Below are 13,895 nucleotides of genomic sequence, written 5' to 3'. Positions count from 1 at the left end.
CTGCACAGGCTAATCTGGGACGACACTTTATGTACATGCATTAAGCAGACTGCACAGGCTAATCTGGGACGACACTTTATGTACATGCATTGTGCGGACTGCACAGGCTAATCTGGGACGACACTTTATGTACATGCATTGTGCGGACTGCACAGGCTAATCTGGGACAACACTTTATGTACATGCATTGTGCGGACTGCACAGGCTAATCTGGGACGACACTTTATGTACATGCATTAAGCAGACTGCACAGGCTAATCTGGGACGACACTTTATGTACATGCATTAAGCAGACTGAACAGGCTAATCTGGGACAACACTTTATGTACATGCATTAAGCAGACTGCACAGGCTAATCTGGGACAACACTTTATGTACATGCATTGTGCAGACTGCACAGGCTAATCTGGGACAACACTTTATGTACATGCATTAAGCAGACTGCACAGGCTAATCTGGGACGACACTTTATGTACATGCATTAAGCCCAGTCTGTGCGGACTGCACAGGCTAATCTGGGACAACACTTTATGTACATGCATTAAGCCCAGTCTGTGCGGACTGCACAGGCTAATCTGGGACAACACTTTATGTACATGCATTAAGCCCAGTCTGTGCAGACTGCACAGGCTAATCTGGGACAACACTTTATGTACATGCATTAAGCCCAGTTTTATCAGAACAAGATTCATATGATGATCTAGAGCTTTGCTCGACACAATTGGCATGACACACATATTCACATGAAGTAGCTTATAGTGTGTTGTCTCTTCTACCAATTGTTATGCCCCTGGTAGGGTGGCATATAGCAGTTGAACTGTATGTCAGTCAGTCTGTCCGTCCGTCCGAAAAAAACTTTAACATTGGCCATAACTTTTTCACTATTGAAGATAGCAACTTGATATTTGGCATGCATGTGTATCTCATGAAGCTGCACATTTTGAGTGGTGGAAGTTCAAGGTCAAGGTCATCCTTCAAGGTCAAAGGTAAAATAATAATAATTTCAAAGCGGCATTCTCATGAAGCTGCACATTTTGAGTGGTGGAAGTTCAAGGTCAAGGTCATCCTTCAAGGTTAAATGTAAAAAAATTTCAAAATCAAAGCGGTGTTCTCATGAAGCTGCACATTTTGAGTGGTGGAAGTTCAAGGTCAAGGTCATTCTTCAAGGTCAAAGGTCAATAAAACAAAAACAAATTTATTTTTTTCAAAGCGGCGCAATAGGGGGCATTGTGTTTCTGACAATCACATCTCTTGTTTCTAATAATAAAATACATTGCAAGCTTAAATGTTTAGAAATATATTTGAATAATTGTTATGTGTAATGTTTACAGGTATACTGTTATTTGAATCTCCAGAAATGAAGAGTTCCTTATACTAAAACTAACATAGTCTATTGCACAATACCCATATTTTAGAAATAAATCACAAATTGTTATGTAATCAGTAACAAGAACAAAATTGAATTATTTAATTTTTGTATCAATAATATCTTTAAAGAATAGAGGTCACAAAGTAGTAAAATAGTGAATGTCTGACATTATTTTCACCTTCAACTTCACAAAGCTTGGGAGGCAGAACGTCCTGTAATTTTCTTCTTGCTTTATCCCGTAAAAGTGAATATATACCAATATGAACATTTCATTATTGCAATTGAAAACCAATCTATAAGACTAAAGAATGTTATATAAAATTCATTAACAATCTTTACATGGTGCCAGTAATCAAGTATTGTTAACTTAAGTGAAATGTTATGCCTAGCTATTAAACAGTAACATATATTTGTTGTAGAAACCAAATTGTTTCAATGTTTTATGTAAAAAAATCTGCACAGATAAATGAGGATTTCCCAACAGAGATCATGTCTTATTATCCCCCGCAATAGGCAGAGGGATATTGTTTTGGTGAAGCATATTGGCAGGTGATATCAATTCAACAAATTTGCTTGTTTACATGAAGGAGTTTTCATGTTATCCTTTTCTATTGTAAAATAATTGAGTATTTATGCCAAAGTTGATCTGATTGAGATTTTCCCTTGATGTTTAATCTATTTGTATTAGAAAACAATTACGTATTTATGCAAAATTCGATCTGATTGACATTTCAAATCATGTGCAGCTTTATAGTTCAAATTTTTCTGTGGAGCAATGTGATCCTCCTAAGAAAGGTTGTGTTAGCATTGTACTGGTTACTTCAGATGTCTCAGCGCAGTGGTTCTGGAGGAAACCAAGAGCCTGTTCCGGTGCCCCACATGCTGCGTAACCGTGACAATGACAGCCCATTCAGGATGCTGATAGCCAGCCAGATGGAGTGTATTGACTGTAAATACCGCCATCCCGTCCGGTATGACCTCAATAGCACCCTGTCCCTGGCCTTCCCGAAAACTGCCTGGGTGAGTTTAATTTAAGTGGGAGCGTTCTTTGGACATATTATAGCTTTTGATAGACTTTTTTAATGACAGGTTATTATGTATGGCAGTATTGCTATAAATGTCATTTGCAGGGTAAATTCTGAATGTTGCCAAACAAGCTTAAGTGTATTTATAGCAAATAATTAAAGCATGAAAATCATTGTTTTTTATGCCCCTGCGTTCAAGTTCACCTAAAATTCAGTGATAATTTTAGAAATCAAAAGAATGAGTCCCAGGGACTCACAGGTTTTAAATCTATGGGTCTCAGAGAAAAAGTATGGGTCCCATCTATGAGCAGAAGAAAAACATAGTGGATCAGGGTATTTCAACATTTTAATGACAGCACATGGCTATCTAGTCGCAATTAAACAGGAAACTTTAAAAGGCAACTCAACAGTTTATGACTAGATTATTCAAGACTTAAACAGGCCATTGTACATCACATTCACGCGTGTGTAGTGCTACAAACAATAACCCCACTTGACCATTATAATAGATGAGCAGTTTTACGTCAATAATTACATACATATATCTCAACGACTGTAGCCATTTAGATGCAGCGTAATTAATATAAAAAGTTTCCACTTTAAAACAAAGCACTACAAGTTTTTATTCATCATTCAAATTAAAAGCCCAGGCTTACCGCGAGGAAAAATTACATTATTTCTTATTTTCGCATGTTTTATATGAAAAGCACCAGGACTGTTAATTTGTTGCTAAAAAATTTCAAAAATTTCAGAAAAATATAGTGTTATGCAACCCAAGATGCTTCCTATTGTTGAATACAAAATTAAGCTTTCCAATGACCCGGATGATTGATTGCGAAATAGTATCAAAGCGCTGAAGGCACTGAAGATGTTCGCTTTTGCATAATGTAACACGCAATTCATTTTTCAAAATCAATTGCAAGTTTGAAATGAACACACGCCATTCAAATTATAAAGTGTGTGTCATAGCGCACAGGTCGAGTTTTGTGTGCTCTTTTTATCATCCTTATTATTTCATAGAAATAACTTGGACAAAATAAAAACAACATGGCTTTTTGGACGTTCTGAAAGCATAGAAAGTATGATGAAAATGGTAATGAGAACTTAATATAAAGAAAATTTGCAGTCACCATCATATTAAATGAATATTTTGGAATATCAAATAACTATCTCACCAAGAATATAAATTCATAATGAAAGTTCCGTGTACAAAACTTTTGATTTTTGGCACCATATACAAATTCAAAATATACAATAATCTTCGTATCTTGTATGTGGAGGAATAAAAGTATACAGTCGAAACTGACCTAACAGCCACCTGAATTTACCGGTCACCTGCAGACAACGGTCAGTATGGAATCCCCCCGACGAAAAACACTCTATATTACACCTGAATTTAACGGCCACCTGTCCATAACGGCCAACGGCCACTATATTCAACTCCGAAATTCCTATTTGAACTGAAATCAACGGTCATGCGTCAATCGTCACGAAAATTAAAAACACTGCACATTATTTGTCCGTCTATTTTGCAGTTAAAGCGTTTGATAGCAGTAATTGCCTTTGATATTATAAAAGCGGACCGCTGCGAGTAAACAAATAATAAGGTGTTGAGAAGGTTTGTTTTCCCGGGATAATTGTGGGGGTTTCTTCAACAGAAAATATGTCAGAGTTTTTGACACGTTTAAAGTAATAATCGCTAATTAAATGACCGCTAAATAGTACATTGTACTACTTACAGTATTGAGTATCGATTTTAAAATAACATTTTCGGATCATTCTTCAAAAGAGCTTTCTAGCGTTCACAACACTTTTAAAAGCAATCGGAATAATAAATCACGGAATAACAATGAGTGGTGAACGTAAGTTCCTCACATTAGAGGAGCGAGTCAAGTGTTTGAAACTGTTTGAATCTGGAAAAAGTTCGCGTGTAATAGCAAGTGAGGTCTGTGTTGGACGTACGCAAGTGCAGAGTGTGCTTAAGCATAAGTGAGAAATTATGTAGGAGTATGAATCGAATGCAAATGTGAGTTTGAAGCGTTGTATTTTGTATGAGGTTGTTGAATTAAAATGCTTTTTGTGTGATGTTTGCGTACGAATAAATTTTAACAAACTTTTTGCGTTTTTTAACCAGGTTTTCCGAAGGAAAAAACTGGTTATTAGATTGGCGAATGCGGGCGGGCTGGCTGGCTGGCGGGCTGGCTGGCTGGCTGGCGGGCTGGCGGAACAAGCTTGTCCGGGCCATAACTATGTCGTTCATTGTCAGATTTTAAAATCATTTGGCACATTTGTTCACCATCATTGGACGGTGTGTCGCGCGAAATAATTACGTCGATATCTCCAAGGTCAAGGTCACACTTTGAGTTCAAAGGTCAAAAATTGCCATAAATTAGCTTGTCCTGGCCATAACTATGTCATTCATTGTGAGATTTTAAAATCATTTGGCACATTTGTTCACCATCATGGGACGGTGTGTCGCACGAAAGAATCACGTCAATATCTCCAATGTCAAGGTCGCCACGACTAAAAATAGATTAAAAAAAAAATAAAAAAATACAAAGGGGGTTAATTTTTGTTGGTCATTTCAAAAGTTCAGTTTGAGTTTTCTCCCTTTATCAGATTTTTTTTTCACAATGAAAACCTGGTTTTGTGACAATTTTGTCCCTTGTTTCTTATTGGAACGGTAAAATATCACCGTACTTTCGGTTTATGAAAGCGAATCCGCTTTTTAGACTTGTAGGGACGTGACGTCAACGGCACGTAACAAGTTTTATTTATTGAATAATCAAGATGCATGAGTAAACAATTATACTAGCGTTGATAAAGTCATTGCTTTAGTTTAATAACAATATGAAATTAAATCAATCTATAAGATATTATTCTGTATTTTTCAATGTACGTATATTCTGTTATTATGCTTAGATAACGGCAATGAGCATTTGTGTAACACCGTATGCAAACGACTGGGTGGGGTAACGACGTAGCAATACTACCAACTGACAAACCATCTTAAAATTGTGATCCGAATTCAACGGTCACCTGTGGACAACGGTCACTTTGGTCATTTCCCTTGACTGACCGCTGAATTCAGGTTTGACTGTATACACATTGCTGTTTATGCTTTACTTGTTACCCGAGCAGTTCACACAGTGTCAACAACGCTGAGATAAACATAGGTATAGAGCACTAATGCGCTTTTTAGGCGTAGCTGTTTTACTCAGTTTTCATCTAAGTGACTTTTACATAACGCCAACAGACAGGCATGAATATTTTCGAATATGTAATATGCTTATTAGAGATACAACCTCTGAATTTTTGCTACATCACTGCGTATGTGCTCAATTCAAAAGATGTAGCACTGTTCAGTGTAAGGAATTCTGGACTACTCTCTGTATGCTCAAACGACACAAATTGTGGCCCTGTTACAATTACGCGTTACAATCCATCTCGCAGAATTTCACTTTCGCCTCCAAGATGAGAAAACAATCATTAGCAAAATAGTATAGTGTCACGATAAGAGAAAATCGTTTAATTATCATACCACAATGTTTGCCCTACTTGGTCAGCACGTCTGGAAATCATTCCTAAATGTGTGGATAGGCTGCCATTATTAACAAGTTTGCTATTTTGAATTCTATTTTGTATCAAAAAGCATTGTTCTTAAATGTGGTATTTTCAATTCACAATGAGATTTGTAATGACCCTTGTCATGCGAAAATGGGTCTTATTCCATATGTGCCCATCACATAAATAGCCCACTCAGTTATCTCTCAGTCTGGTATGGAGAAACATAACATATTGAGCGATTTTATAGCGAACAGCATTGCCTGTGGCCTAACTGCGCAAATGCACATGTTTGGTTTAACAAACACTTGCCAAAACGCAAGACCCATTTTCGCATGACGGCGCTATGGACGTGTGATTTAAATGTGTCGAAAGAAAACTGCGTTTAAATCAAATATCAACATACGATATATTTCGATAGTGAGGAAAGATACTCATAACAAGGCATATGAGGACACATATAAAGTGCTCTCCCGTAGTATATTTTTTATCTACTCACACTAATGTGTGGTTTGACAATGCTAACATACATTTCATGCGGTGAATATGCAACTTACACGTGAAAAACACAACACAATAGTTTAACTTGTGTTAAATTGTATTTATTTATTTAGAAAAGTAAATTGCAAACTTTATTTCAAAGTCAGCGTATACGCCGACTACCCCGGTACATTTTTTAAAGATATTTATTGTTATAAATATATTTAATATAATATATTTAGTTGTTTTGGGTTTTACAGATTATAAAGCATTTTCGAGGTTGCTTATAGTATGCCTGTATTAATTGATGAACTCGTATCCAACTGTCTATGTATTGATAACTGTGAATATAAACAAGCTAAACCTTCTACTAACCTTCTACTAATGCGTTGCTAGCACCCGTAAATACAAAAGATCGCCGCTATCTGTTGAGAACCAAAGAACGTTTTCCAGAAATACCCGCTGTAGTAGCATGAACGAGGTTACGAAACAGGTCATTCGTATTATTATTATAAATTGTTTGTTATGTTCAGCTTTTGCAATTATGAAACATTTTTTTGTTTTTGTCTATCGTATCGCTGAAGTTATTGTTGAACTTATGTTCAACGTTTTATAAATTGAGAATATAAATAAGCGTAAACTTTTTCCCGAATCTATTAATAGCCTCAATTTACGAATGACCTGTACTACGTCATTGAGGTGTATGTGAGAGCATAACCTATTGCATTGTTATCGCCCGTGAACTTTCCTTTGTTTATCGACATGCAGGCACATCTATTTATAACCTCATATTATGAACGGACTGAGCAAAAATACTACGTCATGAAGACGCTGCAGAAAGTGGACTATTTTATTCATTCATAAACATTCTCCTCCGCGATACATTCAATATGATCATTGTTTATTGATTCTTTTCTATAAAAGCACCGTTCGAAACTATTGCATTTTACACGATATAAATATAATGTTTTTATTTGTGAATGAATATAATTGGAGAACTCAAACCTCTTGCATAAATTATACAATTTTTCTCGCGCGGATACGGGTAGTAAGCGGGTATTGGGCTCATAGTAGCTAAGGCGTTTGGACCTGAATTTTAGACTTACCACCTTAGACGGTCGCTAAGCGACCATCTAAAAATGGCGGCCATTTTTTGTTGATTTGCAAGTTTTTTGGTCTTAATTTTTTTTCTCTGTTCGCAAAGTATTTTTCAGTAGCACAGTTTATACACTTTTAGGATTGTGCGTCCACGGGACGTATATATAGCAAATGTTTGCGTCCTCTGCGATTTCTATGTGTACAAGACGCAGGACGCAGACCTAAAATTATCCCTGAAAATTACACTTTTTGTTTAACATCAATAACACATGCCATCTTTGATACTTGCATTGATGTTATCTATGAAAACTCTAAACACAGTAGCATCACCTGACCTTATTTTGACCTTGACATTTACATTCTTTTTTACTCATGGCTTATTCGAATGGGCAAGTTAATCATACTGACCAGGCTGTTAACCCTTTGCATGCTGGGAAATTTGTCGTCTGCTAAAATGTTGTCTGCTGAATTTCTAAAATTAGCATTTTCTTCGATTTTTTTTCAAAGAATACTATCAGAATAGCAAACATTTTAGATCCTGATGAGACGCCACGTTCTGTGGCGTCTCATCTGGATCCAAACTGTTTGCAAAGGCCTTTAAAATTCGGTTCCCGCACTGAAAGGGTTAATTGGGGAAACTGCGTTTATTGGAGCATCTCTTTATGACAATTTTATACTCTTGTGCAATTTTTCAGAAATAAAACAGTACTGATTTTAGTGTATTTCACAGTCAGTAAGAAAATATACTTCACATTTGTACAAAAAGTTTATAGACAGCTTCATGACCGTATTATTTCTAATGCTGTCTGATTTACTGCCATTCTCATCTATTATTTGGTACCATACTTTCTCTAGAAATCCATCAAGTTGGAGTCTCTCCTCCAGAAGTTCATCACTTCAGAGATTGTTCACAATGTTGAGTGCCCCGGATGCAGGAAGGTTCAGCAGCAGAAGAACAAGAAACTAATCAAGGAAGGATTCATTGAGGACACACCAAAATCGTCTTGCCTGAAACGACATACTATTGGAAAGGTATTGTGTTACCCTTTCTAAATTTTTGTTCACAAGCTCTGTGGTATGTGTCACTGACAATTTCTGTTAAATCAAGATATGGTTTTTGTCCCCTACCGGTGAATCCGGAGGGGACTTATGGTTTGCACTCCATCTGTCTGTCAGTCTGTCTGTCAGTCTGTCTGTCAGTCCATCACACTTTTCTGGACCCTGCGATAACTTTAAAAGTTCTTCATATTTTTTCATGAAACTTGAACCGTGGATAGATGGCAATATGGAGATTATGCATGTCATTTCATTTTGTTCCTACGTCAAAAATTCTGGTTGCTATGGTATGTGAGTCTTCTGACATGAACTACAGAGAAAGAGTAAATTTCAGTCCGGTCCATTGATTTTGACAAAGTTATGGGCCTTGGAAATTTTTCTAGATATTGAGCTGTCTACCTACATGACTTACAGATAAAGTGTTAGTTTCGTTCCGGTCCATTGATTTTTGGCGAAGTTATTGGCCTAGGACTTATTGTTTCCTACCGGTTTCACCGGAGGGGACTTATGGTTTGCGCTCCGTCTGTCAGTCAGTCACACTTTTCTGTATCCTGCAATAACTTAAAAAGTTCTTAATATTTTTTCATGAAACTTGAAACATGGATAGATGGCAATATGGACATTATGCACGTCATTTCATTTTGTTCCTACATCAAAAATTCTGGTTGCTATGGCAAAAATAGACCAGAAATACTGCTGAAAATGGTGGTTTTCTGGATCCTGCGATAACTTTTAAAGTTCTTTATATTTTTTCATGAAACTTAAAACATGGATAGATAGCAATATGGACATTATGCACGTCATTTCATTTTGTTTCCACGTCAAAAATTCTGGTTGCTATGGCAACAACAACAATTCTGACAACGGTGGAATTTCTGACAATGGTGAAGCCGGTAGGGGACTATATTGCTTGTCAATAGTCTTGTTTTAATTTTGTTGTGGTCAGCTTTCAAGTTGCTTTTTTACAATTTTTTTTTTGGAAGTGAAAGTGTTGAATGTTTTAAATTCTGTTTTGTTTTGTGCCTATTATAAGTATAGTAGTTGACCTTTTGTACACATAAACAAAGGTTTTGTACTTTGAATAATTTATATATAGTGCTACCTATTGTGAAAATAGGTCTTCTGTCATATGCACCCAGCGTCAAAGTCTTGCTGGTCAGGAGTTTATACTGTCTGCTTTTTAGTCTAGCAAAATTATATGGACTCATTAGGGGACAGAGTGTCTCCAGTCCAGACAGTGGGTGCTGGTCTAAATCTACTCTGGCTGAACATGGCATAAGACTCATTTTCGCATGACACAGCTCATGTAAATGTAAAATTCTATAGCACACATTAACTAGTTGAATTACTCAGCTTCATTTTAGTGCCTGCTGTTGCTCCTATGATTTGGTCAGCACAGAAATTTTAGATATTATTTATATGTCAACAAACAGGTCATTTTCAGTCTTATTTCAATATGAAATATGAATTTATTAGTATTTAATTTCCTAATGAATAAAGTATTATGTATTTTTCAAATTCTTCTGCTCACAGCTGCCACAGAGTCTGTGGTACTAAATGACAAGACAAACTTTAATACATGTAAAGCACTGTACGATCCCCTGTATTTCCTGTATATCTGCCTCTCTCAGCTACCGCAGTGCCTGTGTCTTCACATGCAGAGGACCCAGTGGCTGGACAGCGGGATTCCCCTCAAGAAGTACGAGCACGTGGTATTTCCTGAGACGCTGCACATGGACGACTATGTGTACACAAAGTGCGAGTCACGCAATGGGCTGCTGGGAGGGAAAGCTCTGTTCGGGTAAATTTCATGTTTCATTCTATTCTCTATTTATCACTCCAGGGTTTGACATTAATTTTTTACGACTGTTTAAGTAAATTTAATGATTCATTGATTTCCTATTTATCACACCAGGGTTGGATATTAACTTTTTTACCAATCAACCACTGGTCTAGTAACTTTAACATTAAATAAAAACAGACCAAATATAAACCAGAAAAACGTTATTATTTCTCTCACGTTTTACACAAAGTATCATACACAGATATAGAAAATGTAATCCAGATCGATTTGTAGAATCTTGATTTTTATTAAAAACTATTTTGATAACATGTCTCTTTTATTACAAATTTTAATGCACTCATTTAACAAGAGCTAACAAACAGATGTGTGGACCTGTCCAGCGCGAAAGCTGTTCAATGAGCAAATATCAAAGCATACAAAAATGACTTCTTTTTTGTCTTTACTGTTGTTTGCACTATATGATGACATTGTGTCTGTTGTAAACAAGAACTTCATTTGATCAATGTCGTTTTGGTCTGGATGTCTGTCATTCTGTCCCAAAACTTTAACCTTGCATTAAAGTTTTGCAATAACTTTTGCAATATTAAATATAGCAACTTGATATTTGGCATGCATGTGTATCTCATGAAGCGGCACATTTTGAGTGGTGAAAGGTTAAGGTCATCCTTCAAGGTCAAAAGTAAAAAAATACAATCCAAGGGAAGTAATAAGCTTTAAAAGGGAGATAATTTCTAAACCTTTCAAATGATATATTAAAATTTTATTTCAAAGCGGCGCAAAAGGGGGGCATTGTGTTTCTGACAAACACATCTCTTGTTTTAAATCAAGCAGAATTTACGAGTCAATATTTTTAAAAATCTCAATAGAGTTATAGAGCCCTTTTGGCAATTGTAGCTCTACCTGTGAACCAATAGAACCATATTGAAAAATCTGATTTTATGACAATTGTGCATATGGAAAATTGATCTTAACCAAACTTGCTGCCTAATCAGGGTAAAGCCTTATGGTCATGCCTGTATCTTAAAGTAGATTTTTGATACTTAAGTAAAATAATGGTTACAATATATTTTGTCTAAAGCTTATATGCACTATGAAAAAAAGTTTTTACAAAATTAATCAAGCTTTTTTTGTTTTCACTAGACCATTCAGGCCAGTCTCATGAGAGATTTTTCACCCAACTGAGCTTTTAATAATCACTGTCGTTCAGACATGCCCTATTGTGGAACTTGGATACCAAATAGAACTTGACAATCAGAAAATCATATGATTTTATTGTATTGTTTACTACAAATTCACTTACATTACTACAAATTCACTTACATGCCCCAATGATAAATTCACCTACAAATTGATGTCCTTTTTTGTATCAGATATATGCAAATGAAATGCTTTTAAATGTGTCCATTATACTTTAAAATCATTATTTTTATGTCCATTATTACACTGAAAATATATCAAATCTGTAAATGTATTTCAGGAATACTGTGGTACCCCTTCCCACTGTCTCGCCTCTCACCTCCCCAACATCTGGTCATCTGACGCTGCTAAGAGCACTCAACTACGACAGCCGCATCTCCACCCGTGGCCTCTCATTCCAGTCAACGCCTCCTAGTCCGCCTACAGCTAACCAGCAGTCAGACATCAATCACAACAGCCCAAAATCTTCTCAAGACTATACCTTCAAGCTTACCTCGGTTGTCATGCATTTAGGCGATGTGTTTTCTGGTCATTTTGTGACCTACCGTAGGAGTTTGTTGAGAAAGCGTGGCGAACAGTTCAGCTCTCAGTGGTTGTGCACGTCTGACCATGCAGTTAAGGAAGTTTCCCTAGAAGAAGTGCTAGCTACGGAGGCTTACATGCTGTTTTATGAGCGGGAATCCTAAAAATAGGACCAATACTGTTGATTAAATCAGACATTGACAATGATGAACACATTCTAATCAGAGAAAAAGTCATTCTTATTTTATCAATTATGCAATTCAAAGTTTATTAAAAACTAATATTCATTGCGTATTTGACTACCTGTTTGTGAATCAGTGCATTATGATGAGTTCTTGTTCTTCCAAATATTATAACATCAACCAGTAGTTGACAAGTTTGAAATTATTCAAGCAATTTATGTTTTATATAATTACATAGTTAATGTGTAATAAATACCTGATAAAAAGTCGGTTAGTGTATGGATATTATATGGACTAAATAATGGTGTATAAATGCTCAAAATCTTCATTATTGATAATCAAATGTAATGTTTTATAATCTTGATGTTATTAACACTGCAATGTCATATTTGCAAATGAAACATGTGCAATATGCAAGCGCTAATTGTGAGATATTTGGGTCATGCTATATTGGGCATCTTTTTTCGGGTGTCTTCAAACTTTACCTTGTTGCCATGCTAGAGGACACAACTTTCATCCAATTTTGAGGTTACTTGGTCAAATTAATTTTCTTGACAATATTCAGACGAAGTTGGAATCTGGGTCACATGCATCCTAAAACTACATTAGGTAAATATTTATAAAAAACACACTTTGTAATGTACCTCGCAGTCTTTGGAAGCCAGTTAGTTTAAAAATGACCAACCTGTGTCAAATAACTAGGTCAAAGAACAACCTTTTAACCACTAGAAAACGCTTGTCTACAAGGTCTAGGGTCACAACTGAACTGAACATTTCAGGGACATCATGCCCCTTGTATATATGGGTGTATGCATTTTTTTTGTTATATACACAGTGTTTTTTTTTTTTAAACTTATAAGCCACATATTACAAATATTGCATACATCACATACAATCTGTATAGAAATACTATCCATATTTGTATTTTATTTCAAATGATTTTGCCCACACATGGATCATAATAATATCAAGAAATCAGCACATAATCCCTTAAATCTTTGTATGTTGCCATGCAATAAAACATGCCAGATAAGGCGTTATTTAATGTTAGCGCTCATTTTTCAGCACATTTGCTCTATGTTTGGCACATCATAGTATAGTGACATTTCACAACTTGCACTGTTCTCATATTAAAGTTTTAATATTGCCACCATGCCATTTGTTGTTATGCAACCACACTTGTTAAAACATTTATGCTAAACGAAATACTTTTGCAACTATTTAGTGTTTTTTTTGTGCATTTGTGTTTATCAATATATAATTTCGGGGCCCGTCTTATCAAAGATCGTACAACATTATTACCTTACGATGCAATTTTTGAAGCGCCATAATACGTAACCGTCACATGTATAATTACTTTTGTTGAACATTTCCATTCATTTTCAACGTAGCTGTCAAATATCCTTCATATTTGAAACATACAAATCATAATCACTTATATTTTAAAATTACAAAATTCAATCGTAAGTTAACATTGTCGTACGATCTTTGATAAGACGGACCCAAGGTATTTATTTAGAAAGGCTAATGTTTTAAAGGGGCGTTTTTACATTTTGGAAAATTGACAAAATAAAACAAAATTATTTCTGAATCGCAAA

The 13,895-nt window shown here is 35.7% G+C and overlaps 1 protein-coding gene across 1 annotated transcript in view; it reads left to right on the top strand.

Moving 5' to 3' along the window:
• The window catches only part of LOC127862118 (ubiquitin carboxyl-terminal hydrolase 30-like), a 31,563-nt gene extending 17,668 nt beyond the window's left edge, over positions 1–13,895 (top strand). The window contains exons 5-8 of the mRNA XM_052401107.1: positions 2,195–2,389; positions 8,392–8,568; positions 10,224–10,393; positions 11,874–13,895. Coding sequence (XP_052257067.1) covers positions 2,195–2,389; positions 8,392–8,568; positions 10,224–10,393; positions 11,874–12,279 — 948 coding nt within the window. The 3' untranslated portion in view covers positions 12,280–13,895. The remainder of the gene's footprint in view (positions 1–2,194; positions 2,390–8,391; positions 8,569–10,223; positions 10,394–11,873) is intronic.

The sequence above is a fragment of the Dreissena polymorpha genome, chromosome 1 (assembly GCF_020536995.1).
Source record: "Dreissena polymorpha isolate Duluth1 chromosome 1, UMN_Dpol_1.0, whole genome shotgun sequence".
Lineage (NCBI taxonomy): Eukaryota > Metazoa > Mollusca > Bivalvia > Myida > Dreissenidae > Dreissena > Dreissena polymorpha.
Note: the sequence above shows the minus strand (reverse complement) of the source record. Positions and strands in the feature narration are given on the sequence as shown.